The sequence below is a fragment of the Mesoplodon mirus genome, assembly GCF_964341445.2.
Source record: "Mesoplodon mirus genome assembly, chromosome: 16".
NCBI classification, from domain to species: domain Eukaryota; kingdom Metazoa; phylum Chordata; class Mammalia; order Artiodactyla; family Ziphiidae; genus Mesoplodon; species Mesoplodon mirus.
In genome coordinates this window covers 2,921,398-2,949,114 of record NC_138992.1, presented here as the reverse complement: position 1 = coordinate 2,949,114, position 27,717 = coordinate 2,921,398, and the positions used below count along the sequence as shown (strand labels likewise).

Sequence of the window (27,717 nt, the reverse complement as noted above, 5' to 3'; positions counted from 1 at the left end):
TCAGTCCCCCTGCAGCGAGGGCAGTGGCCACCCAGATGGGTTAAAATGTGCCTCACCAAACTTGTGCACAGCTTGCTTTGTTTAATTTGAAACTACAGTTTTCAAAAAGAAAGCCCCGTATAAAGAATGAAATCAGGATCACAGGTGATGAACCACTGTCTCGTAAAACCACTGGTTGTTGATTTAATGTTTCTGTGCCTGTAGGACTCCCAGAGATGCATGAACAGCGTTGTATCCCCTCATCAGTGTCTGGTCCCTCTGCACAGAGGGTGATGTAGAGGTGGCCTCGGGATGTTTATGGTCAAAGCGTGAGGGACCAGTTCTGGACCAGCCAGGTACGGGCTTTGCGGAAGCACTCTGAGTCCTGGCTCCATCCAGCCTTTCTTCTCTTCAGGCTACTTCAGGATGGCTGAAGTAGCTGTGCAGGGTGACAGGGGAGGGGTCCTAGGGCTGAGGACCACGTGACACACACAGACCACTCTGTCACTGCTCCTCTATGCCCAGGGACTTCTGAGGGGCTGTCGACAAGAGTTGTCCCAGGAAGACATCTGTTGCCCGCAACCCCAGAGCCATGTGGCAGGAGGTCTGCATCTCTCAGACCTCGAACCAGAGGAGCCCAGGAAGGCAAGCCCGGGGCCCCCGGGCTATCTAGTCATGTGCCCTGCAGTAGCGAGAGGCAATGTCTTATGTGCAAGCTGACACTTCAGTGGGAGTCGTTTCTGTGTAAACGTGGCAGTAACACAAAACCACAGAAACGGTTCTACATCTGAGCGCATGATGCTACTACAGACCTCCTAGAAATTTATCCTGAAAAAGTAATTCAAGAAAAGCAAACGACCCACTATTGCAAGTTCTAGGAAGCAGATGTAAAACAAAGGCTCCTGCTCTGGAAAAGATGAGGTTTGCGATCATTTGCAGTAGAGCCAACTCCAGAGGCTTAGGGGCGGAAGAACTTTCTGAGACTCAGTTACCAGAAACCTCTCCTCCTTCTCCAGCCAGCGCTGATCCTCTTCCATCTCCTGCTGCTGCCGGATCAGCCGCTCCTCCATCAGGTGGGTCGGCAACACCTGCCCGATGCCACGCAGGTCCAGTGTTGCAGAGTCCTGGAGGAGGAGTTAAAAGGTCTACTCTCAGAAGTCTGTGTATGAGGCTCTTACTTTTTTTTCTGTGTGTCTTTCCAAAAAACAATTAAGCACAATAGCAGGTGTGGTGGAAGTAGGGTCTCTTTTACTCTGCCGGCGGGAGCAACTTTTCTGAGGGTTACAAGTTAACGTGTGTGAAACAGCTTTAAAAAGCATACAATGGTTCACTTGCAGGGACCTACTCTAAAGAAGTAATCCAAGATATGAGGCAGAGAATGCATCATTAGTTAGAGAGCGAAAAAGTGGGAACAATCTGGAAGTAAAATAATGGGAGGAGGATTAAATACGACACACACATATTACAGAGTATAAAGCATGTGTACTCCAAGGAAAAGAGCTTGAAGAGCGGACAACTGCAGATGTTCTTGGATTCAAAGAAGTGATTTTTAATATTATAGGAGTGGTTCTTGGTTTTACCAAGAAAATTTAGTAAAAATTAACACGGTCTGCAGAGCTGGAGGCTGTTTGTTCCTTGGCCTCATGTAGGGCTCTGTTTTTCAAATGAATGGGTTAATGATGGTAACATCTCTCCATCGTTTAGCGAAGAAGATTCACAGACCCAGAGAGCATTTGATCTTAGAATGAGGGCATCTAAATTGAGAAATCTTAGGATTTAGAAATCCTGTACCTTGGGCACAGCCTCATCAGTTAACAAAGCAAAGCCAAAGAACATCCAGTTTACCTCCACGTTGGGCTGCCACATCGATATCTCCTGTGGTCTGTGATTCCACGAATCCGTTTGGTCCAAAAGAGATGCCTGACCTGGGTAGATGCTGCCAGCCACGGCTGTGATTCCATGTGAGCCAGGGTAGCCAGAGACCTGCGGGTGAGTGAAGCGGCCAGGTCACGGTCTGACGCAATGCAACTTCTGCACAGTTCTGCTTTCCACGTGAAAGGAAGTAACTGAGGTTATAGAGAATAACGTGGCAGCAGAATAACGGCTCCTCAAGCTTGTCCATGCCCTAATCCCTGGAACCTGTGTGAATGTGGTAGCTTACATGCCAAAGGGACTGTGCAGATGTGATTATAAATTAGGAATCATTAGGTAGGGAGATTATCTTGGACAATCTGAGTGGACCCAACGTGATCATAAGGGTCCCTAAAAATGCGAGAGGGAAGCAGAGGGGAGAGAAAGGGGGTGTGGCTACTGAAGAACAGTCAAGAGAGACACTTGGGCTTTGAAGTGGAGGAAGGGGCCATGAGCCAAGGAATGCAGGTGCCTCTAGAAGCCGGTAAAGGCAAGGAAACGGACTCTCAACTGCAGCCTCGAGAAAGGTTGTCTGTTATGGCCACAGTAGATAGCTAATGCAAATAGACACTAGGAAACCAGAAATTCTTCACTTTGGAATTTTACACTTATTAGAGTGCTGAGAGCAGACCATCCTCGGATGTAAAAGCAATGGGCCATAAACATGGTTAAGCCATCTCTCTACAAGTCCCTTTCCTGCCCAACTCACTACTACTCCACCAGCAAAGAACAAACAAAACCCCCAAATGCTTGTCCTCTAGTGAACCAGGGTGGATGGTGAGAGAAGGCAGGCCTTCACAGTCTAACACTGATCACGAAGGCAGAGAAAAACATTTAGTTGGACACGGAGACAAATTTCAAGGCAGAAGGAAAGAGAGAGGAATTTCTTTACATGGTTTTCCCTCAATCAAGAGAAAGAGAGACAAGGAATCAGTATCTGTTTCCCTAACTCCCTAGGCTGGTACTGGGCAGCCAGGGTTGCCAGCTACTTTTTAAATGAGATAAAGCACAGCCAAATCCGTATTTCCAAATTCCCTTCAACAAAGATTTCACGCATTTGTTAGGTCTCTAGGCACTGATTTATACCAAAATTCCATACTGACAATATGTAATTACTAAACTTTCAAATAAGATGTATAGGTAGTTCTCACAGTTTATCTGAATGAAAATATTTATTTTTATTTTGTTTTTTTTAATTTTTTTGCTGTACACGGGCCTCTCACTGTTGTGGCCTCTCCCGTTGTGGAGCACAGGCTCCGGACGCGCAGGCTCAGCGGCCGTGGCTCACGGGCCCAGCCGCTCCGTGGCATGTGGGATCTTCCCAGACCGGGGCACGAACCCGCGTCCCCTGCATCGGCAGGCGGACCCTCAACCACTGCGCCACCAGGGAAGCCCCTGAAAATATTTTAATAAAAAACTCTACTAAACATAAAATGCTGTATCAGCGACTATTTTTGGTCAGAAGGGATATATCACTGCCAGAGAACTTCTAGGAATTTTCCCAACAAAGAGATTTCAAATGATCTAAGGCAGTTTTCTATACGACACCAACGACGTGAAAGGATCAAATGAGCATTTCAAGCTGAAAAGGCCTACAGGAAATGTCCCATAGCTGTTCTTATTTACAAGGTAAGGAAACGCGGGGCTTGGGAGAGAATCATTCATTTGTTCGATGAAAAAAATGAATGTTTTAATTTATAATATATATAATATATACTTCCCCACCCCCCAAATGTGCTGAAGAATAAAATAACACATCTTATAATGGTAATAAACGGTATACCTGGTAGTGATTGGTCTGTACCATGTGCTGTGGGCTGGGATGAAACCCTTCACTGGATCTTGGACTAGGATAACCAGGTCTGCTGGGCTGTGAACAAATCAACAGAGCATCACATGAATAAGTATTCTGATTATTTTGGTAAATCTGCATTTTATTAAAAAGAATAGAAAAAGATAATTTTCTATAAGAGCTTAGCTGGAAAGAATGATAAAGCGTGTGAAGACATTTCCATGGGAGTAACAGTCTTTTCAACAAATAATGCTGGGACAACAGGATATCCACATGCGAAAAATGAAGCTGGACCCCTTCCTCACAACATACATAGAAATTAACTCAACATGGATCATATTTCTAAACGTGAGAGCTAAAACGATAAAACTCTTAGAAGAAAACACAGGAGTAAATCTTTGTGACCCTGGGTTAGGCCGTGGTTTCTTAGGACGCCAAAAGCTCAGTCTACAAAAGAAAAGAAAAGATAAACTGGCCTTCATCAAAATTAACAGTTTTGTGTTGCGAATGACAACATCAAAAAAGTGAAAAGACAACCCATGAATGGAAGAAACTATCTGCAAATCATCTATCTGATAAGATTCATATCCAGAATATAGAAAGAACTCTTATAACTTCAACAAGAAAGTGACAAATAATCTAAGTAAACAGTGAGCAAAAGATCTGAGTAGACCCAAAGAAGACATACCAATGGCCAATAAGCACACAAGAAGATGCTCAATACCATTCAGCATCATGGGAATGCAGACCTGGAGGCTTTCCTTTCTGCTCCTCACTGGCTGGGAGCATGTAGGTGAACCAGCCGGATTCTATTTCCTCATCTATAGAACTGGGTTGACTTGGAGGGACGCTGAAGTCACTTCCAGCTCTAAAATCCTCACTGTTTGACACGTGAATTTAAAGTTCAGAGCAAAAAGAACGGTCTAGTCTGAAATGGAAGATGAAGTCAATGAAGTCTCCTAAACCTGAGGGATTTAACAAAGTGGAAACTCAGGGCCCTCCAGGTGAATAAAGACCAGAACTGAAGGAAACAGACTTGGGGCCCAGCGAGCCCAGGGGAGGAAGGAAAACGCCTCAGTGCTCCTGTCGCTTTCCTGTGGACACAGGTGGTCCTGGATGAACACACACTTCGCTTTGGCTAAGTTCTGAGAGAGTCTGAGTCTCAAAACAGTGTCACCCCCCTCTGCCTGGAATGCGTGCCGCCTCCTGTCTTGGGTCTCCCGGGTCACCCCTCCCTCTCCCTCCTGACACAGAAGCATATCCCCTGCTCTCCTCCGAGCACGTGGACTGCAGCTACCCCTGCACTTGCTTCCGCCCTGCTGTGCGGGCCTGTTAAGCCTCTGAGGGTGGGAAGGCTCCCCCACCCCTTCAGCCCTGTCGCATTTCAGCCCCCAGGTGCAGTCTACTCCAAACTTAACTAAATGTGAGGATAGATCCCCAAGACCCCCCGGAAGAGGGAAGGGCATGAAGGCGGAGTCACGGGCTTTGCTTGTGTGCTAGGCTGGCAATTCTGTTCCATGAAGCCCTAGGGACTACTCTTCAGATTTATATTTTTAAAGGTTTCATTTGAACAAGTGGTTAAAAAGAGGTAAAAATGTTTGACTATCTCTGTACTCTGACATTTCAGTGGCAACAGCCGTTTTAAAGGTGTGTGTTAATATGTATGCATTACAGTGGTCGTATGGCAAAGGCTTCCTGGAGTCCAGGTATGGAGGGCGCAGACCCAGGAATCAGGACAGTATTCACGGCTGTCTGACGGGTGGACAGCTGTGTCTGCTGGCTTACATTGTGGAGGTGGCAGGTAAGTAACACAGGCAAAAAGAAAAACTCTTACTCAAACAACACAAAACAGAACTTTTACTCAATGTGTCCTACGTGTAGAGCTAGGTGTTGTATGTACAATCTGAGAAGTCTGAGAGCAACGGTACAAAGAAGTATTATCACCCCATTTTACAGAGGATAAAACAGAAGCTCAGAGAGGTCAGGCTATGCGAACAGGCTGCACAGCTGGTAATGGCAGAACTGCCCGCCTCCAGAGTCTGCTGTGCTGTGCTGCTACTCTATGACAAGCACACTGCGACTCACCAAATAAAAGGGGGATTACAAAAGGAACGATCAAAGAACGGCAAAATCTCCACAGAACATCCTCCAGTGGCTCAAATACTTACATGGGTAGCAAACGGTAACGCTTGTAAGGTTCCATTTCAAAATAAAGATAAAAGATAAAAATATGAAAACACGTCTTACAGAAGACGAAACTACCGCACCAAGAATACCACAAAATGGAACTCTGTTAGCCACCCGCTGTGGAGAGCACGGACACACTGCTGACAGTTCTCTTTTCCTTCTCCACAAGTACGGACTCAGCGTGGCGGCCAAGAGGGCAGGCCAGGAAATGGCCAGTGCCGGGCCGGGGCACCTTGCCCACTGTGCCTCAACAATGAAGTGGGGACAGGGCTGCCACAAAGATGGAACGAGCTGAGCTGGGCTGAGGTATCCAGACGTGTCACCTGCTACTAAGTACAAGGTTTAGCAGGCTGACTGCATCTCCTCCTCAAAGACAGAAACTTGGATTTTCATGAAGCAAACGATGGAGCTGGGGGAGTTTTTGTCGAAAGCCTCCCAAGTGAGGAGGAAGAAAAAGGAAAACCCAGCACATCCTACTCTCGTGGTCCTCAGCTGGATGGCGGTGCCCCCAGTGGGGGCCTAGGGTACTGAGAGGGCGCCCCTGCCGCCTGCAGGGCCCGGCACTGAGGGTGGCAGGCAGGTGGGAGGGACAGCGGGGCTGAACAGCAGGGCCTGTGCCACGTTCAGATCTTCGTCCACCTTACACAGGTAAAACAACAACAGGAGCCCTGTAGTCTGAACCGAGAACCAACTCCATCTGACATACAAACACACATGATATTTTGCATAGTTTATCAGACACTGAACTTTCCAGAAGAGCAACGACTGTAAATACAGATGGACAATTTTACTTTGTTTCATTTGAACTTTACCAAGATTTTTCACCCTTCTAGACAATCACATCATCAAGACGAATGAGATCCAGTCAGTCGTGGCTGCAGGGTCTGCGCGTGTAGCTGCTGTATCCAGGGCAAGCCTGCCACACACAGGTGCGAGCACCTGGCTCCTCCACCACACCTCCCAACGTAATTATACTGAAGTATTTTATACAGGTGTGTGCATAACGCTATTAGAGGTGACTTTTATTTCTCTTGTACAGTTCACAGCCTCTTGGCTGTATTGGTATCTTGAAATTATTAAGTCATTTTATAACCTATGTATTTTATTTCAGGATTAGTAAATGGGGCATTATAAAATATTTTCTATATAAATGGAATGCTGGGTCTGATCAGGGCTGAGAAACACTATGCTGAGGCAGCTATTCTCAGGACCCCTTTACGTTCTCAGAAATTAATGTGGACTCCACGAGCCTTTACTTACCTGGAATATATCTATCAATATTTACATTATTAGAAATGAAAACATCCAGCATCTGCATATATATACTAATGTAGGTGATCTTCTACCCATTAAATTTTTTTTTTTTTTTTGGCCGCATTGTGTGGCTTGTGGGATCTTAGTGGGGTCTCAGTTCCCTGACCAGAGATTGAACCTGGGCCCTCGGCAATGGAAGACCTGAGTCCTAACCACTGGACTGCCAGCGAATTCCCTCTACCCATTAAAATTTTAATCTGGGGACTTCCCTGGTGGCCCAGTGGTTAAGAATCCACCTGCCAATGCAGGCGACACGGGTTCGAGCCCTTGTCCAGGAGGATCCCACGTGTTGCGGAGCAACTAAGCCCGTGTGCCACAACTACTGAGCCTGCGCTCTAGAGCCCGCGAGCCACAACTACTGAGCCCACATGCCGCATCTATTGAAGCCCATGCGCCTAGAGCCCGTGCTCCACAACGAGAAGCCACCACAATGAGAAGCCTGCACACCGCAAAGAAGAGCAGCCCCCACTCGCCGCAACTAGAGAAAGCCCGCACACAGCAACGAAGACCAATGCAGCCAAAAATAAATTAATTAATTAAAAAAAATTTTTTTTTAAATCTGGGGGCTGCCAACCTTTTAATTTGGGGATCAAAGAGTAAATATTTATTTGGTCGCGCTGTGCAGCTTGTGGGATGGATCTTAGTTCCCTGACCAGGGATTGAACCTGCACCCTCAGCAGTGAAAGCGTGGAGTCCTAACCACTGGACCGCCAGGGAATTCCCAAAGAGTAAATATCTTAATCTTTTTGAACCATACTGTAACGGAACCACTCAAGTCCGTCTGTGTAGGGGGGTACCCAGCCATGGACAACACAGAAGCCAAGGGGGCAGTTCATGCAATAACACGTTCATCAACAGAAACAGGCAGCGGGGTATAGTCTGCTGACCCATTCTGAAGGGTAGAACCATCTCTGACTACAGAAAAGAGCCTCAAAATATACATGTTGAAAACATCCTAAAGAAAGAAATGTGAGGATATTTAAAAATTTAAGCAGAACTCACCTTTGTTCTGTAAACAAAGAAGCCTAACCACCTCCATCTCCGCCCATGAACTTAATATCATAGCCTTCAAAACTCAGCCGCATGAAAATTATTAAAAATCATACAGATTGAGATACGTAATCATGTTTAGATGGAAAGGGTTAATTCTGAGAGTTTTAGGGGAATGCTGTGCACAGCATTAGCACATCATTTGTGCTAATCACCAACTATGTAGCGTTCCTTACACTCCTGTGACTAAACAAGTGCTGTGAATGCATTACCTCATTTGGTCTTCAACAGCCCTAAGAGGTGGGGAACACTAGTACCCTCACTTCACAGATGAGGAAAGGGAGGCTGGGAACAGGCAGGTAATCCACCTGGTCATCAGAGCCACCTGTGAACAGATCCACTTGGTTTCCAGGCCTGAGAAATTAACGTCAAGACTCTCCAGTGCTGGACCCTTCCACAGTAGTTAGTGAGGGAACAGGCAAACCCGTGTATACAAGGTGGAGGCCGCAGACGCTGGGGTGCACAGCTTTCCGGTGGGTAGCTAGGGACTTCATTGTTGTTGTGACACGAGGAGAGACAGAGAACTGCTGTGGTCTCAGCACGAAGCAGCTCACAGTAACACCGACAGGACGGACCACAGGCCCTCCTCCTTCTCTGGGCCTCAGTTTTCCCACTGGTGGAGGAAGCCAGACTACAGAACCCTTCACCTCTAAAATTCTGAGGAACCGGGTCAGTCACCTGTGTTCACTTTCAACGTGTAATAATATTTACTGTAATAGTTTAAAACAATGGCCGAGAAAACAGATTTCAGGCATCATGATAAAAAAAAATGGGTACAAGATTTAAATAGCACTTTTTGTTAACAGATTTCTGAGCATTTTTCAAAAAGAAAATGAAGTAAAGAATTGTCAGAGTTCCTTTAATATATTTTTAGCTAATCAAATATCAAGCAGCAGGTAACTATTAACTGCAAAAAAGCCTATTATCTATTTACCATCCAGAAAATGATCTGAACTGGATTATTCATGGCAAGTAAGCCACTGTGTGAAAATACCATCCTGTCAAAAGCAAAAGGAGAACAAAGAATCCTAATCTGAGGAGAGTGTTTAAGGGCCAACTGTGTCCAGCTCCAGCCCAGCTGAGCAAGAGGGGAAGGCTCTGGCCGCCTGCAGAAGGCCGGGAGGATGGAGGGCAGGGCTGGGATGCTGCTGGCAGACCTCCCCACGCTGACACCCCAGCCACCGGCCACAGATGAGAAAAAGGCAGAAAATGTGCACCAGGTTCTCAGCAAAACAAAACAGAACCCAAAAGGGACCGGGTCAGGTGGAAGCTGACTCCTTTCAAAATAAAGCAAAACGTAAAGCGTTCTCGGCTTGGTTATAGTCTATCTGATCATCAGAAAGGTCCCTGACACCAGCAGAGAGAAACCTCCCCGAGCCAGGCGTGCTCACTTAAGTCTGATGAAGGGGGCGGTGGGGGGGAGATTGGAAGGTCAGGCCTAATCCAATCACTCATGATTCCGAACAGCTCAGAGCTGCAGCGCAAATTAGGGAAACGGGTGCACGTTGGGGTGGTATGCAGCGGGGCGAACAGGGAACAGAAGTTGCAGTGATTCCTCTTAGAATAACCCGCTATTTGGTTTTCTCCCCACAGACGGTGGCTGCCTACAGCATAAACCTCAAAAGTTAGTAGGCATGATGCCAGAGATGGGGTGGGGGCCTTTGCTACCTTGGGTGGAGCTTCGTCGGACCCTCCGGAGTCCCAGGACACTGTGACCTGCCGTCTGGACTCCATCCTCATCCGTTCTTCTTGCTGGACCTTCTCTTCCTCCAGGATGGTGCTAGGGAGACAACACAGTAGGTAAGGGGAGCTGACACCAGGGAGCTCGCACACACCACACCCCACCCCACCCCACCCCACCCCACCCCGATGGACGAGGATCGGGTTTCTAACTTCACAAAAGGATTCCAGAATGGCCTTGATGCAAGGGGCACAGCCTCAGGTAAGGGAGGGGCAGCTGGCAACACAGGAGGAGCTGGGAAACCAAGGTGGGGCCAGGATGGATGGTCTGGACGCCGGTTTCCTTTGAGCAGCAGAGTTTCCCTGAGCAAATCCCGAGCAGCGCCCACACAGCACAGACCCAGCCCTCACGGTGCCACCACATCAGCACAGCAACCGACCAAACAGCCATGCGGCCCAACGCTCCCCTCACTGCTCACGACCTCCTACCAACTTTCACTTTAACCGGCACTTGGCCTCATCAGGAAGGAAGGAAATGCAACAGTATCTACAAGCACTTCTGAAACTCCTGCCGGCTTGAAACTGGCAACTCCGCACCGGGTCACGCGGCTACTTACCCGCCGGGCTGCTCAGGGCTCCGCACCTGGGCTCTGGGCCATCGCAGGGGCGGCCACCGCCCTCTGCTGCCCGCCCGCCCGCCTCCCTGCCGCCGCGTCCTGGGGCTTCCCAGTCCCAGCCTCCGGGTGGAGGGCAGCAGAGAACCTCCCAGCGCCAGCAGCTCATGAGAGAGTGAGGTCAGCGGCCCCAGAGCCTTTCTTTCTAATCTGGGAATCCGGCTCGACTGTTTCCAGGAGACATTCCTGCTGCCTGGAGGCGAGGGCAGGCTGTTTCTCACGCAGCTGCACTCATGCCATTTACAGCAGCAGAGGACACACAGAATTCCACTTGTAAGTGCCCCGAGTCAGCAAGCCCTTACTACAGATGCGAGTTCTGTTTTGTTTTTAAGGAAAGGGAACGTTTCCCTCCATGACCACATCAGCACTTTAGAGAAAAGCAACCCCCTCCCCAAAATATGATTTCGTTTTTCTTCTCGCTGCACCTAGACGATCATGGCTGAGAGGACAGCACGGCACTGTAACAGCAGGGCAGGCTCCGGCGGCACCCTCGAGGCTGGCCGACGCACGCCGAGCCCGCGCTGTCAGGGACCTGGCCCCAGGTCCCACGATTCACAGGTCAAGTGCGTGCGACAGCCTGTTTGCTTGGCCTCTGCCCACACTGGGCTGAGAGCTGCCCCTTTCCACGCGCCCAGAACTAGCACAGACCCTGGACCGCAGTCTGCCTTAGTGATGACAGGAGAGTGGAGCCACCATCAGCCGAGCACGTGCGCTGGCTGGTGAGGAAGACCGGTCACCACCTCCCCGGGCCTCACAGGGGGACGGGTGCAGGCTGCCGGGAGGGTGGCCGCTGGGAGCAGGGGTTCAGACGGACCCCTGGCCTGAGAGAGGGCTGCCTCCGATTAGGAGCTTTTCAGCGCCCCGCTCTCAATCACCTGGCCCTCAAAACAAGTAACAGACTCCAAGTCAGAATTTCCAAAAATTGCGTAGTTTTAAACAACTGAAAAGTCCATAACAATCAGGAAAAAAAATCAAGTAAAAAAAATGGTCCTTATTTCTAACTTCTTCAAATCATTAAAATAAAGGCAAGCTATGAGAAGGCCAAGCGTGACATGTTCTTTAAGGCAATGGAACTCTATTTTAAATAGGTCTCACGAAGGCAATTTATTTCACATGGGCTGTTTTGTGAGCTGGGCCACCCTCACCTGAAGGTTACTGCTCCCCGGAAACACCTCCAAATAGGTCACGGGAGGGCCCTTGCATAAGGAGACCCTCTCGGGCTCCACCTGCCCTGATCCTCCGCCCACACTCACTGTTCTCTGACCCACTGACTCACTGTCTGAATCCTCCCCCTCGGCCCTTCCTCACCTGCTACCACTGAACACGGGACGCAGGGGTAACCGGGGAGCGAGCTCCTCAGTGTCAAACCAAAAACTAACATGTCAAGACGCTTCGGAGAAACCAGAATTTGTGGCTCAGAGTGGTGCAGAATATAAATAACTCATGAAGTATCTGTTTTTACAATGGGGAGGCTCTTCCATAGATGGAGTAAGAGTGCCCATGAAGACAGTTCTGAACTTTCCTCTTTACAGCTGCTGAGGAACCCAGAGCAAAAAAACTGGAATGTGCAGAGTGTCAAGGAGGTCAAATTTAAACATATTTTCCCAAAGTCCAAGTATTTTTAGTAGCAATACATTCTGTTTGAAAACTTTTAGCTGCCTAATGTGAACTGGCAAGGAGCCCTCATGCTTCTTCCTGGGATGGTGGTTTCTAAGTCTCAAACTCACCAGAGACGAAACTATAAGAGCTCATAAGACTTCTCATTTAACAAACGTTAGAACATGTAAGAATCATTCTTTGTTTATCCATGAGCCCCATCTAGGAAGAGAATTGGGAAGAGGGGAAAGGAGTATTTATTTAATGGTAGTTTTATTTTTTATCACTATTTCCCTCACTTTAGGAGAAAAAGTCATCAAAGTAATCAATTCACAGTAAAGGACATAAAAACTTGCAAGCACGCGTCGACTTTTCTCGGCCTGTGGCACTCCCAGTGAAACCTGGTCTCCCGGGCTCCGCAAGCTGGTATGGAGAGGTCTCATTAAATTTCCGTTCTGGAGCAACAAGATGTGATTTTACTTCTAAGGTATTTTCATGGAGAGCAATAAAGTGGTCTAATAGTGTCTTCGTTTCCAGTACCAAGCTAAGATTCGGAAGCAAATCTCCAACACAGACAAGATTTAGAGTGGACGGGGGCGATCAGTCCAAGTGGGTGACCAGCTGTTCCCGCTGTCCCAGCAGAAAGGGCACCAGCTATGAGCAGCACCTTCACTGAGCTGGGCAGCTGGGCCCATTCCAACTTGTGTCCTCCTCCATAAATGAGAAGGATACTGCCTGTCCTGTCCACTGTTAGGATGGAGAAATAAAGTCGGTGAAAAAAAACAGTAAGACTTTTAAGTAAATGCTATCTAGTTCTGTACTTTTACCTGCCTTGTTTTTTTTAAAATCTATTTCATTTCTGTAGCATTCTTCCTGAGAATGATTATAGTAATACTATTCTTTTCTTCGAAACTACATTTCTTCTATGCTTGAAAAACTTTTTAAAAAAAGATTGGACTTTGATCACCTAAACATAATAATTTTATGATGACATCACAAAATTTGCTTTGGACAGAAAATCAGTCTGGATTCATAGCTACTTAGGCTAATTTGAAAAACATCCAGAGAAAGAGCAGCAAGAAACTCGACGAAAAAAAGAGCCACGAGGGAAACGGCTTGTTTTGGCAAGTTCATGGGAATGCCAGCTTTGAAACACGATCTCTTCTAAGTACCCAACATTGCCTCACCACAAAGGAATGGAGCTGACCCTTCAACAACCCCCCCTTGGTATCTTTGCAGAAAACAAGGCTTGAGACAAAGCTGGGACTGCACCTCTGCAGTGGGCAGTGACCAGTGTTGCAGCACACGCCTCCCTCCTTCTTCTCTTATAATAAACACGCACAGCAGACCGAACATCTCGCTTCACGAATACAACAAAACTGCATCTCTCTTTACTTGTTATGTATCTCAAACTGCAGGAAATAACGCACTTTTGTTTGGTTATGGTGTTACACATATCAAAATTATTTGAGAAAAAGTGATTTCTACTAAAACCTTACTTTAGAATGGTGACCTCTCTGTATTTCTGGCAAGTTCGAGAAGCTCCTATTTGACCAATCCTCTTGCAGATAGCAACTACGGACTAGGACAGAAGAAACAGCCTGGTGACAGCACAAAGCAGTTAGGCTCTGGAGGGAGCTGCCACTAGGAGGAAGGGAACGGCACTGGGTGAGTCCCCAGTTTAATGGCCACTAGCCAGAAAGCCAGCCCCAGTCTTACTGGTTTGAAGAGCCAGAGGACTGAATTTGGGTCACCACAGCTGGTGGAAAGTGAGGGGGGAAATCCCAGGAAGAAGAGAGCCAGGGAGGGGTACCTCAAATTCTGAGTACAAATTCTGCCTGAATCACTAGCTGACCCCTGTACTATGCACATATAGGGCAGGCTCCAGGCAGCCCAGCTGAGGCTGAACTCAGCTGAATCGGGATTCGAGCTCACAGAATGGAGGGAGTTTGCAATGTGAGACCTGCCAAGTTAGCTGCCTGCTAAAACCAACCAACCAACCAACAAACCAACCAACCAACCAACCAACCAACCACTCTTCAGAGGAATAATACTGAATCCAGAGTTTCTGCAACCTATCAGTCACAATGTCCACGACATAATCTAAAATCACTTGATGTACAAATAAACATTAAAATGTAATCCACTCTCAAGAGGAAAAGAAATCTAAAGGAAGCTGACTCCAATGGTGACTCAGAAGTTGTAATTAGCAAGCAAGGACTTTGAAGAGCTATTATTATATTCAAGGACATAAAGGAAAATTTGGTCACAGTTAATGAAAAGATAGGAAATGCCAGCAGAGAAACAAAAGGTATAAAAAAGAGCCAAATGAAAATTCCTAATGAAAAATAAAATATCTGAAATAAAATCTCCACAGGATTGGATGATCAGTGGGATGGACATGAAAGAAGAGTCAGGAAAATTGAAGATAAATCAATAAAAATTATCCAATCTGAAGAACTTAGAGAAAAAAGACTGGGGGGAAAACAGAAAAAGAACAGAGCCCCTGGAACCTGAAGGACACTATCAAAAGATTTAACATACATGGAACTGGAGTTTTAGAAGAGAGAAAATGGAGCGGAAAAAATATCTGAAGAAATAATGGTCAAGGACATACATTTACAGATTCAAGAGGTTCAGTGAAGCCCAAATATGATCAAGACAACAAAACCACACCCAAGCACATCCTAGTTATAAACTGCTGAAAACCAAAGATAAAATCATGGAAGAAGACAGAAAAAAATGACACATTACATACAGAAGAGTAATAATTTAAAAGGCCAGTGACTTCTCATTAGAAATAACAGAGGCCAGAATGAAAGAAATGAAAGAAAGCTTTAAGGTGCTGAAAGAAAGAAAAAAAAGAAAAAGAAAAAGAAAAATGCTGTCAACTCAGAGTTCTATATCCAGTGTAATGAAGTTTAATTCATTTTCAGATTAAAAAAACAAAAAACAAACCCCAAACTAATCAACAGGCCCACACCACAAGAAATGTTAAAGAAGTTCTTCAGACAGATGGGAAAACCAAGTGGAAGAAAGATCTTTAGGAAAGAATAAAGAGCACTGTATGGGGTTAAATATAAAAGATGTTCCCCTTACTTTCCTCAAAATGCTATTAAAAACACTAAGTGTAATCTTATTTTATGAGGTTACTGTCATATATGAATATAATATACATGACATCTAGAACAAAAAGGACAAAGGTAGTGGTAAATGAAGTTTCCACATTTTAAGTGAACTACGATTATTAACTCTAAGTAGATGGTGCAAAGTTAAAGATGTATAATGTAATACTTGGAGCAATCACTAAAAAGATAATGCAAAAGGTATTTCTAAAATGCAAATTTGGGGGGTTGAGGGGAAGAGGCGCAGAAGGTAAGCCAGTGGCTTCTCAGCGCCAAACTCTCTTCACTGAGAACCGACCCGCTGCCACGGGGGCTGCCGCTCCCTCCCATCTACGCTCAGGTGCCCGGAGACTGGGCTGAGACGGAGCCAGCGCTGCTCCACTCGTTCCCCGCATCCCTGCATCAACCTTGCCGCCACGTCCCTCTGTAACCTGAAGAGGGACGGGCCACCTACAGCCTCTGGTCCTTCACTGTCCAGAGGGGAGGACATTCACGTCTACTCCACTCTTCCCCCGTGTTTTCAGGGATCATAACCCTGGAGACAAAATTTAGGGAAGGGGAATGAAGAACAACTGGAGAGAGAAGGAAAATGGTGCCAGAAACAGGACTGAAGGGAAGGAATTACAGCAGCTACCGGATGAGTCCAAGGATTTCACTGTGGGTTCTGAGGGCGACCTTCAAATAGTAAATATGTGGATGACAGCTGAGGTGTGAACTTCATCTAGTCCAAGTCCTCTCTTACAAATAAGACAAGGGAGGGGAAGTGAGCAGAGCGCAGGGAAGTACAGGGGGTGGAGGCAGCCAGCAACCCATTCAGTGGGGAGGGGCGTACGGTAGTAAAGAGACCGAGAAAAGCAGTGGCCCTGGACTTCGGAGAAAAGGGCCCAGGGTCTTGGATCCACCCTTTGTTAGCTGCACAATCCACGCAAGTCATAGGGTTTTTCTGAGCCTCAGGTTCCTTAAGTGAAAAGGGCAACAGTATCTCACCCTTAAGAATTATTGTGAAATCAGTACGGTAGTCACGTGAAAATGACCTGTGAAGCCATGTAAGTACAAAGGACTAATTTTTATGAAATTTAAGTTTAAATCTCACCGGAAATTTGTTTACTTCACATAAAACCAAATTCTGGAGGTAAAGCTAAAGTAGAGATACACCTGTAAAGGTCTGAACATCTGTGTGCAGGGGAGTCCAATGAAGGGCAAGAGCTACCTGCAGGTAAGAAACAGTCATGACATAAATTTTAGTGGAAACAATTTAAATTTTACATTAAATTTCCATGAAATTTAGATTTACTATTTACTTTTTATTACCAGGAAGACTAAGGTCCCAAACCAAACAAACATTTTAAGATGTAAATACAGGGGTAATTGAGAAACAGGTTACTCTTCTAGATGACACCAAGACCCAACAGGACGGCAGTGAGAAGGAAAATGCCGATATGATGACTAAGGAGGAATTCAGACACCACCTTCGAAAGGAATTTGGGGAGCAGATACAAAACCACTTTAAAAGCAAGGCGAAGAAGCACAAGTAACCTCATGTTATTAATCAAATCTAGAGTTTTTAATCTAGAGTTCACATTTTAGGATAAATGAAGAATCAAAAAGGACTCAAAAAAAAAAAAAAAAACCTGTACAAGATGTCCATAAGACATCTACAAAATGTCAAAAAGATGTGCCTTGCATTTTGGTATCGGGATAATAATAGCTACCCCTTTTACATTTGAAGAACCAGTTTTTTTTTAAACAGTAACTGATCATTTTCTGTACCTAAGACCTCCAGGTCCTTTGCAGATCTTCAGAAAAAGCTTTGTTTTTACTGCTACTACCAGAGTAGCCACCAAGTGTGTGTACCCACCACAAGCATGAAAACTAAATGCATTTTAGATGATTTTATTTAATCCTGAAAACTAGAGGACAGGTAGGATTTGTGATTCTGCTCTCCCAGGGAGGCTAAGTCACTCACCGAAGGTCAACTTAGGTCAAACAGATTCTCAACGGCCAGTTGTGTATGATAAAGTTAAGAAGCAAACATGACGATATCAGGTAATATTAACAAACAAACAACATCCACAACTCCCCCCAGACCCAAGCTGGAGACAAGGCTATGTATTACGGGTACAGGACGAGTACACAGCAGGCAAGTGCGGACGCCGGCCAATGCACGCTGGCGTGGCTTGCCTCTAGCTGCCTCAAGTACCCCTGGAGAGACTCAGCCTCACCGAAAACTTCCACAACTGCTTGCCACTAACCCTGGGATTACAGAGGGCCACAGCAGCCAAATGCAACACACTCAAGATGTGACAACAAAACAGTGATAACACGTGGAAACTATGTCACCCATCAAAACCCATGGGTGGGGGCCCTCTGTGCCGAAGCCAGAGATGCTGCCATTCTGTTGGGGGACTTTCTCTGGTTGACACTCAAGCAAATGTAAGAGAACCAGCTGCAGGAATTCCTTGTAACAGTATGTTTTTTTTCCCTTTTCTTTCTTCTTTTTCCTTTTTAACTAAACAATATTAACAACTTGCCCACTAGTCGAAATCGTAATCAGAGCACTTGCTAACGTCTAGCCATGGCTCAAGCAAAGTGCAGAGCGTGACAGTTGACAGCTTGTGTCCTGGACTCGGGTGAGCTTGCCTTGAATCCCAGCTCTGTGACCCCAGCGCTCAACTGCCTAACCTCAGTTTCTGTTTCCTCATTTGTAAACTGATGATGACAGTATTACCTACATCTCCCAGGACCGTGAGGATTCAGAAGAAATAATGTGTGAAAGTTCACGGCACAGGTGTGGCGACAGAAAGCACTCAGTCAGCGCTGGTTCTCAAGGCTGTAATTTCTAAGGTTGACGGCGGAGGATGGAGACTGGCTCCTGGTGAGCATGGTGCTGGTCTAAAGGGCCTCCTGAAGCGCCCAGGGTCAGAGGGCCTTCCAGGCAGACACTTACTAAGTCAGTGATCTTTAGAATAGAAAACCTCAGGTCAATTGTTTACATACCACTTACGTCATTTTTTCTTTCTTTAGCCTACTCTTCATTTGTGAAAATGGCTTGCTTAGAAACAAGGATCAATTTCCAAAGGTTTTTAAAAAACTATGGCTGGGGCTTCCCTGGTGGCGCAGTGGTTGAGAGTCCGCCTGCTGATGCCGGGGACGCGGATTCGTGTCCCAGTCCGGGAAGATCCCACGTGCCACGCAGCAGCTGGGCCCGTGGGCCACGGCTGCTGAGCCTGCGCGTCCGGAGCCTGGGCTCCGCAGTGGGAGGGGCCATAGCAGTGGGAGGCCCGCGTACCGCAAAAAAAAAAAAAAAAAAAACTATGGCTGGAGCAACAGGAGCTTTCATCACTGCTGGGGGACACTGCATTGGTGCATCCACTTTGGAAAACAGGCGCCATCAGTACACAAAGTTCAAGCCGCGCACACCTGCGGACGCCTGAATACGCATCCACCAGACATTCTTGCACGCGTGCTCACCCAACGACACTTCTGTTATGTCCCTACAGCAGCAGTCTTGAGAGCCCCACGATGGAAAGTATCTGAATTTCCACCAATCGTCGAAGGGATGAACTATGGTATATTCACAAATGGGACACAGGCAGCAACAACGGTGAAGTCCAAGTACCTGAGTAACACGGGTGATGTGAGCAAAACAAACCACAAACAAAAAAGTACACACTGCAGTACAGCGTCTACATGGCGTTCAAAACCAGGCAGAACCAGTCTATGGTGAGTGGCTATCCCTGGAGGGGAGCAGTAATTGGAAAAGGGGCCTCTCGTGGGTCTCTGGGGTGAAGGCAGTGCTGGTTTCTTGTTCTAGATGCTGGTTACAGGAATGGGCCCAATTTGTGAAAATTCAGTGAGCTGTGTACTTCTTGGCATGTTTATATATCCACATCTTTGCATGTCAATAAACAGTTAGAAAAATACAAAAATTAGGGTACAAAATTTAAATCAATAATTTTATTTATTACCCTCATTTGTCTAAAAGGGATTCAAGAAGCCACACGTTAACTTAAACTGTTTCCCTGAGATAAAACTGACCATCTTGTCCTATAATGGCATAATGCCGCAGAGCAGTGCTGGGAAACGCTGTCTTTGAACAGCAACTCCACAGGGGCAAATACTCGAGAGGTTTTACTGTGGTCTCCTCGTCACAGTATCTACCAAAGAATTCACTGACTAGCTAGGGACTAAATGACTTTTCATTCCAAAAGTAGTTAGTGCACTCTTATAACCTGTCAGTCACCCAGTACGAAATGCTAGAGCTCATGTTATGAGAAATTTCCTATTGAGGAATTTCTCACACTTGCTACTAGGCTGCCCAGAGGTTAAGCTCATTCTCCTCAATGAGGCACATCTGTGAATAAGGACACAGGATGGCAGGAGGACAGGCCCTGTGGTCGCAGAGACTGACCCATCCCAGCACAACCCTCTGCCTAACAAGTCACCGAGAGCCACTTTTCTTAACTTACGATACAGCAGAAACAAGACGTGGTCCAGCCAAAGATGAGTGGAGCCCACGATAAACTGAGTCTATTTGCAGCATTTTCTCTTTAGATAGACAAGGAGAATGGGATTTGGGAACATTTTTAGGTGCCCTGGGGTAAGGGCTATCCAAAATTTATTACTTTGTTAGAATCTTGGATATAATAAAAATTTTAAAAAACTTAATAAAGAACGTGTTTAATTACTTGTGATACACTGTTACATATAGATGTCCAAGCAGCTAGTATATTATAAAGTTACATTTTATTTGGCTTATTTGGTAGCCATATTCTACATGTTCCCAATACAAAGTTAAACTCCATTTCTGACTAATACAAAACAGACAGAACAAACTAATGGTCAATAATCTGTACTAACTGTTCACAAGAAAGCATCTATAAATAGGTACAGGATGTTTTTATATGTGTGTGTGTATAAAATAATTATATTTAGTGCTAAGACTTCACCTGGGACAGTTTATGGAGCTACTCCACCTTAATGCAACAGTCCTCCAGCCAGTGTCAGCATGAGTTTTGTGTGAGCTAAGCATGAACTCAGCAGCTATCTGGTCCTCACTGGGTCCAGCTCCTGGCCTGGGGGTGTGGGCAACACCGAGGTGAGTATGACGATCCCTGTCCTCAAGGAGCTTCAGTCTAGTAGGGGATGAGACGTACTAGACTGTGAGCTCCTCGAGGGCAGGAAAAGTGTTTGGTTCTCTTGCCCAGTGACCAGCACCAGGCCCAGCTACGTGGTGCTCCGTGTTTGTGGAGCTGACTGGACCGGGATGCAGCCATCTGCGGCCCACAGGGCGAGCATGGCCAGAAGAAGCAAGAGTTCTGGACAGCCCACGGGCAGAGCAGGGAAAGAGGCTGAGGAAGACAGTAGGGCTGATTTCAGCAGGTGCAGAAGGAGGCCTTCCTGGCGGAGGCATGTGGTTAGTTTGGCCACAGTGTGAGAAATGGATGGAAAGACACTGGCCGTAACTCAAGGAGCCTTAAATGCTACTCTGGAAGCCTCAAACTAACACAGAGGGTGCCAGGAACCCACTGAAAGTTGTCTTGAGCGAGGGAGTTACTCTCCCACTTCGACAGTCGGTAAGACTGACTGATGAAGTATGTGGGCGGGGGGCGGGGGCAGGGCGGTGAGGAGAGCTGGGAGGAGGGGGTGGGTCTGAAGACACTGAGCTGAGGCTGCTCCAGCTGGCCAGCTGGCACAGGCGGGCAAGGAGTTACTGACGGCTCCCAGATGCAGGTGGAGACAAAGGCCCCACTGTAACCTACACGAGCTGAGGGGCCAGAGGAGACGGTAATGGCTTTGCTTCAGGATAAACACGATGTCCTCCAACTGAAGACACAGGTCTGGGACTTGTGAGAAAAGGCAGGACTGAAGCTAAAGACAGACGGAGGTGGGGAGCGAAGCCACAGGAACAGTTAAGACAACCAACCAAGGAGAAGTACTGAGGGGAGGGGAGGAGGCTGTGGAGAGAAGCCGGCGGATACCCAGAGTAACGGGGAAGAACGTGCCGGGGAGGAGGGCAGGTGGATCTGGTATCAGAGGGGGGGTTTCACGGACAGAATCTGTCAGATGCTGAGGAAAGGTCAATGAGGAACAAAAAAATTTATGAGCAAAACACGAAATGAAGCATGTTCGAAAACCAGCTCCAACAGGGACAGCAGGTGTAACTACGCTGCGTGAGAATTAAGAACCTGGAGAGCTCCAGCTTGAAGAAAGCTGTCTTGAAAGACCTGAGGGGCCGGCTGTCACGCGCGAGGCCCCGGAAGCGGGCCCGGAGGGGGAGCGTCAGGGGTGTCACCGTGCGGCCAACGGTGCCGACCCCCACCTCCTTGGCCGGAGTTCAAACGCCGGGGGCAGGACTGTGTTTTGCTCACTGCTGGGCCCACAGAACCTAGCTTAGAACAAAGGAGACACTTAGCAAAACAGCTGCTGACTGGACGAGTCCCTCCCTCTTCTCACTAAGGCCCTGCTCCTTCCCGGAGACATTCTCCTTGGAGGAAACGCGTCAGCCGGGCAGGTGGCGCTGCCGGAGGGTAGGCGAGGCTGAGAGGGTTCGAGCGCTGGGGGACGGGGTGGGGGGTGGGCCAGAGGAGCTGCCAGGGGCTTTTGGGCCCTGACATTTGGTAATTTTTATGAAAAAAGACGAAAATATAGCAAATAAAAAAACTCAAATAAAATCAGGGGAGTACCCCAAACATGAAACAGCACATTAAACCATGGCGTTGGCTGGTTGGTTATGTATTATACTAAAATATCTTGTTGATTAAAGTATTAAGTCTCAATCTAGACTTTAGTTCAACAAGTGTTTACTGAGCACTGACCAGATGCTGGTCCTAAGCTGTGCCGCAGGCCTACAGAAATGAGCAAGACGGGATGAGGGCCACCTGTCGAGGCCTCTGAGTCTGGCCAGTAGCAGGTCAGCTCTGCACAGACCCTCTGTGGGGGCCCAGCACACTAAGAAGTCCGTGTGTTCCTTCCAGGGGACTGGGGGCTGCTGGAGGTTTGGGTCTAAAGGCGTCTGGCACGAAGTAGGAGTCACAAAACGGCAGCTGAACAGGTAACGTGGATATATCTGCGCTATAACAACAGAGCGCTGAAGAGGTGCCATAGGAGGGGCTACCTCTTTGGGGGTGGGGCAGATGAGGGAGGCTTCCTGCAGGAGGCAACCCTGAGCTGGGCTGCAAAGACTGAAGAGAAGCGCCCTGCGGGCAAGCGGGGGTTAGGCAGAGGCGCCGGGTGCCTCTGGAGCAGAGGAAGGGGTGGTGTGAGGCGAGACTGGGGAGTGGGCGGGGACTAGACCACGCGGAGCCTGTGGGCTGTGCCACGTTGGTCAGCAGTCAGGGCAGAGACACCTGATCACAATTTGAAGTTTATTAAGACTTGAAGACATAGTCTTCTTAAGGCTCTAACAATGTATAAATAAATACAAATCCGTAAAGAAGTAATTACGTTTGCCCAAGAAACAGGTTTGCCTCAGACGTACTGATAAAAGGACCTGCCAAGAAGAAGCAGCGGAGGCCTGCCCGCCCCGCCCCCGGCCCCGCCGCCCATCCTACCTGAGCTGGGCTTTGAGCTCAGTGAAGCGGGGCCGCCGGCTGGGGTCGTAGGCCCAGCACTTGGTCATGAGGCTGTAGAGGGTGGGCGGGCAGTTCGGAGGCATGGGCAACCTCTCCCCGTTCTCAATGCGACCTATCACATCATTGTTCTTCACGCCTTGAAAGGGCTTCACACCGTGCATCAGTATCTCCCACATACACACACCTGTGAGGCGGGGACGGAAACACAACGGTCAACTTAGCAGCAGGAGTGCGACTCCCACGTTTCAGGAATAACTTCATAGCTCGTAGGAGAGAACCACCTGTGTGATTACGGGCACAGCAGCCAAATAAAGAAGCATTCACTTAGCTCTGTTATCAAATAAGAACAGGAATACTAATTTAGGATGATGCGAATAATGAAACTATTATCAAGAAAAAACCCATTACTTTTCTAAGAGGTTTATTTCTCTAAAAACATCTACATTAGAAAATGGCCCACCAGCAACAGTGATATTTCATAGCATAGCTTAGTGAACCAATTCAAAAAAAAGCTGAATGAATTTTAGATTTCCCTCGACTTTAGCCCAACCTGCTTATGATCACAGCAGCTGGCCTGAAGCTTAACAAAGAAAACCCTGCAACTTAAGTCTTATGCCTTCAGAATACTCAGATTCCTCTACAGGTTCCCATCACTTGGCACTCTGGCCACTCAGGTCTGCACCTGAACACGCTCCTTCGTGACTTGGCTTGTGCTGAATTCTAGATTCGACGCCTTCCATTTTCTTCTCCACCACTTCTCTTCTCCCAGGTCCCTTTGTGAGTCCCTTTGGGAGGTGCTGTGCCCTCCCTTCTCTCCTGTCTCCACGGCCTCAGACATTCCTTTTATGTGAGTAACGTAAATGGTTAACCTGTCCGTGCGGTTCTGTGATGGCCCCCAGATCCAGCATGTCTAAGATTGCCCTTCATCTCTGCTCTGGAATCTGACCCCTTCCTGACTTGTCTCAAATCTTGGAAGCGTGACCCTTCGTGTTCTGTAGCTGCTGCTGCTCTGGTGTCCACTGTGTCCCCTCCTTCCTGCCCCAAGTCCGTCCCTGTCGTCGTCCTCCTGCTCTGCGTTCTTGCAAAGCCCCCAGTGGAGCCCCCTCCTGTGCTGCCTGCCCTGCCCCCTGGGAAGCTCCTGTCTAACCCACCGCAAGCGTGCCCCATACACCAGGTCCTGGGGGCAGAGGGGCTGTGACTGTCTTTCTGTACCTTCAGCACCTAAGATGCTGTGTGCCTCAGAGGAGGAAGGCATACCATTATGCCATTATATCACATTAATGTGAGTTAGATCTGAAATTAGCCAAAAGTCCAACAACTTCAAAGTAATGAGTATATGACAAAAATAATGCCTTAGTTCTGCTTTTCTCACCAGAAATTATGACAACATCATTAGTAATAACAACACTGGGTATCATTTCTTGAGACCTTCATACATCTCTGGCACCCTTCCTTGAAATTTACACGATCCTTAATTCTCACACCTTACATTTCTTTAAAAACTGTATTTTATCAAATCTGAGATGCCACTGATTATAAAAGACACTATTATTTTATATTACCAAAAAGGGGGGATATGCTGCCCACTAAGTTGTAATGTGATCCTTTGTCACCTCTTAGAATTATTTTATTCTTACCAAAGAGCGGTTTTAAACTCATTCGGACAAGAAAGTAGCACCAATATGAACAAAACAGGCTACATGAGTGTAGGCGAGGACCCACATGACACCCCCCCCCCCCGACTAACACCAACTGTGAAATGCCACTGATTTGTGACAAATCCTACTTCCAGAAATGTGAAAAAGAAGGCATCTTAGACTTTTGAAATGTGAAATCCTCTTGAGAGGACAAGTAACCTGCTCTATGGGTCACAAAGCTGACAAGTGAGGTCTTGGGATCTGAAGCCAATTGGACTCCAGCACCTTCTCCAATCATGTCACACCACTTCCTGTTTTACTGAATTCCTTCCTCTACCTAGTATCAGTTAGGGCACTAAATGGTTACTGAAAGTCAACAGCAAGGAAGCAGAAGAAAAAATGAGAACACGTACTTCATGTATATAAAGTTATTTTTATTTATAGGAAAAAGAAGGTGCATAAACTTAACAGGGCATCTCCTGGGAAGTAGTTTAAAATCCGGCAGAGAAAATATGCACACAGGACTATTCACAAGATCTACACGTGAGTATCTCGACAGAGAGAGAAAGTGCTGGGAAAGCAGAGAAAGGGAGTCTATGTCTGGATGGCACACCTGCTGCATGGGGCTTCATGGCAGAGCGGATATTTCAGGTGAATGAAGAAACTCTTTCCAACCTCTTCCTGAAGGTTAAAAAGAGTTTCAACTGGAGGAGAAGGTGTCAGGATGAGGTGTCCAGAAAGGAGTAACACCCGGAAAGTGGGGCGGGGATGGAGTGTCATCCACACCAAAAAGGTGAGTCATTTAAAAATCCGGATAAGGTAGTGGAAGTAAGTACTGCAGAGTGAATGACAGCCACACTCTCGCTCCACTGGGGGCTCTGCAAGAACGCAGAGCAGGAGGTCGACGACAGGGACGGACTTGGAGCAGGAAGGAGGGGACAGAGTGGACACCAGAGCAGCAGCAGCTACAGAACATGAAGGGTCACGCTTCCAAGACTTGAGACAAGTCAGGAAGGGGTCAGATTCCAGAGCAGAGATGAAGGGCAATCTTAGACATGCTGGATCTGGGGGCCATCACAGAACCGCACGGACAGGTTAACCATTTACGTCACTCACATAAAAGGAATGTCTGAGGCCGTGGAGACAGGAGAGAAGGGAGGGCACAGCACCTCCCTGAGAGGGAGGCAGGCGGAGTGAGAAGGGGCTAGAGGCAGCGCCTTGGGCCCTGCGGGCCACGCCTGGGCGCACGGCACACGCCCACGTCTGAGGAACGGAGGAGGGCACGGGGCGAGCGATGAGGGAGGCCAGGCAAGGGAGGGCAAACCAACCTACGGACTCTGACAACAGACAGAGCTAAATCCCTCTCAGAGAATACGTGAACTGTAATTCTAACACAAAAGTTTTCAAATACTCACCAAACATCCATACGTCACTAGCTGAGGTAAAACGGCGAAAATTGATTGACTCTGGAGCCATCCATTTAATAGGCAATTTTCCTTTGGAAGCTAGAAGATTAATTTTAGAAAGTAAAACTTCCCTGTCACCTGCTTAGGAATCTAACAGTTAGAGCTAGCTGAGATTTTTAGTACCAAAATCTTTGGGAGAACTGCCTTGCACTCCCTGATGCTGGGTCGTCTGGGGGTGACAGAGGAGAGGCAGGGGGCAGGGGAGGAGGGAGCCCGGGTTACCGGGAGGCATCAGCTCCCAGCTCAGTTGTGCAGGCTTCATCTATAGGCTGGAGGCCTGGCTTTAGATACGGCCTGGTAGTGGCACACAGTCAATTCTCATTCACGGTAGTTACACTCTATAAAGTCGCCTTGAACACCGAACCACTGCTCCCGGGAGAAATGTGTACATATATATCCATACCTCACACAGATTATAACCTTAAATCCTAAAAACTTATCCTGGTAGGTTCTGACTTCTTTGGAAAATGAGGTATGGATGTGCCGCTGACCTGCCTGAGGCCCTGCTCCCCGCCCCCGCACACAGGGCCCACAGCTGGGGCTCCAGCCTGCCCGACTGGCCCAGAGCCAGAGGTGCTGGCGCCGCCCGGGGCTGCCCCCTCCTCGTTGTCCACCAGCCCAAACGGACACTTTGTCACTGCCCTGGGCACATCCACACTTGACTATGAACGCATCGGAGTGTGGATTCGGGAAGTTACAAGTTTCAGCAAGCAGACGAATGTGCAAAAATAGAATCCACAAAATATGAGGACGGGCTGGACCACCACCAGGATGTGAAGAGCAGGAGGGGGCGAGAGAACGGAAAGGCCACTCTCAGAAAGCCTGAACTGGCCCTCTTTTGAGGCCTAAAATCCTTCCTCTGGGCCACCTCCCTCAACACTCCTTCACCAGATACCAGCCCTCAAGGAGTCCTCATTCCAAAAGGCAGAAACTGTTTCTCAAATCCAGCGGAAGTGAGTGGGTGTGGCAGGGGGAGGGGCAGGGGGGAGGAGGGAGGGGCTGCAGGCGCCAGGCGGGGACAGGCCCTGATCCAGAGGGCCCCGGAGCAGGGTGCCGGGCTCTGCAGTGCTGTCAGGGACTGGGCTTCCTTCTGTAAGCAAGGGTGCTCTCAAGACTTTTAATCAGAAGACAATTACATTTGTTTCATTAATTTTCTTCCACTTAACTTCATGCACCTTCATGACAACTGAGGTCAAAGCCTCTGATTCCCTCACAACAAATGACTCTCCAGCTGTGCTCCGAGAGCGAGGACCCCCTAACCCCGAGGGGCTGTTCTCCTGAAGCCTAGCAGGATCTAGACTTACTGACCTCTCTGAGATAACAACGTGTGAACTAGTCAGTTGCCCACTTTAAGTGCTGTCTAGATGATGTAGAGTCTTGGCCACGGTGCTGTTTGGAGTTTAGCCCTTTAGTGGAATTCTAGGGTTTGGACTAGTCAGGATGTGAGGTAATATGAAATGTATTTTAAAACAGTGGAAAGGTGGCTTGGTCGTTTTTAAATTAAATGACTACACAATCAAAATGAATAAACAACCAGACTTTTCCTTCCACATAACAAAGGATCAGGCTGTAGTATACAGAGAGCATTTGGACAGAGAACAGTCATCAGCTACAGTATAAAATGCAAAAGACTAATTCTGTATGTAAGATTAGGGCTCATTTTGCGACAATACAAAAATCAAACAAACAAGAAACTGGCCTTTGTAAAATGGTAGTAATAACTAGAAAATAC

The 27,717-nt window shown here is 47.4% G+C and overlaps 1 protein-coding gene across 7 annotated transcripts in view; it reads right to left on the bottom strand.

Annotated features, from left to right (window-relative positions):
• PTK2 (protein tyrosine kinase 2) overlaps window positions 1-27,717 on the bottom strand; it is a 250,919-nt gene that overhangs the window by 28,458 nt on the left and 194,744 nt on the right. For 6 of the 7 annotated variants that reach the window (XM_082601577.1, XM_082601574.1, XM_082601573.1 and 3 more), the window contains 6 exons: window positions 25,935-26,024; window positions 22,862-23,066; window positions 9,902-10,013; window positions 3,674-3,760; window positions 1,825-1,962; window positions 972-1,103 (listed from right to left, as the gene is read on the bottom strand). In XM_082601577.1, the coding sequence (XP_082457703.1) occupies window positions 972-1,103; window positions 1,825-1,962; window positions 3,674-3,760; window positions 9,902-10,013; window positions 22,862-23,066; window positions 25,935-26,024 (764 nt within the window). Of the gene's footprint in view, window positions 1-971; window positions 1,104-1,824; window positions 1,963-3,673; window positions 3,761-9,901; window positions 10,014-10,530; window positions 10,692-22,861; window positions 23,067-25,934; window positions 26,025-27,717 lie in introns of those variants that run through there. The other variant, XM_082601578.1, reaches the window with a different exon arrangement.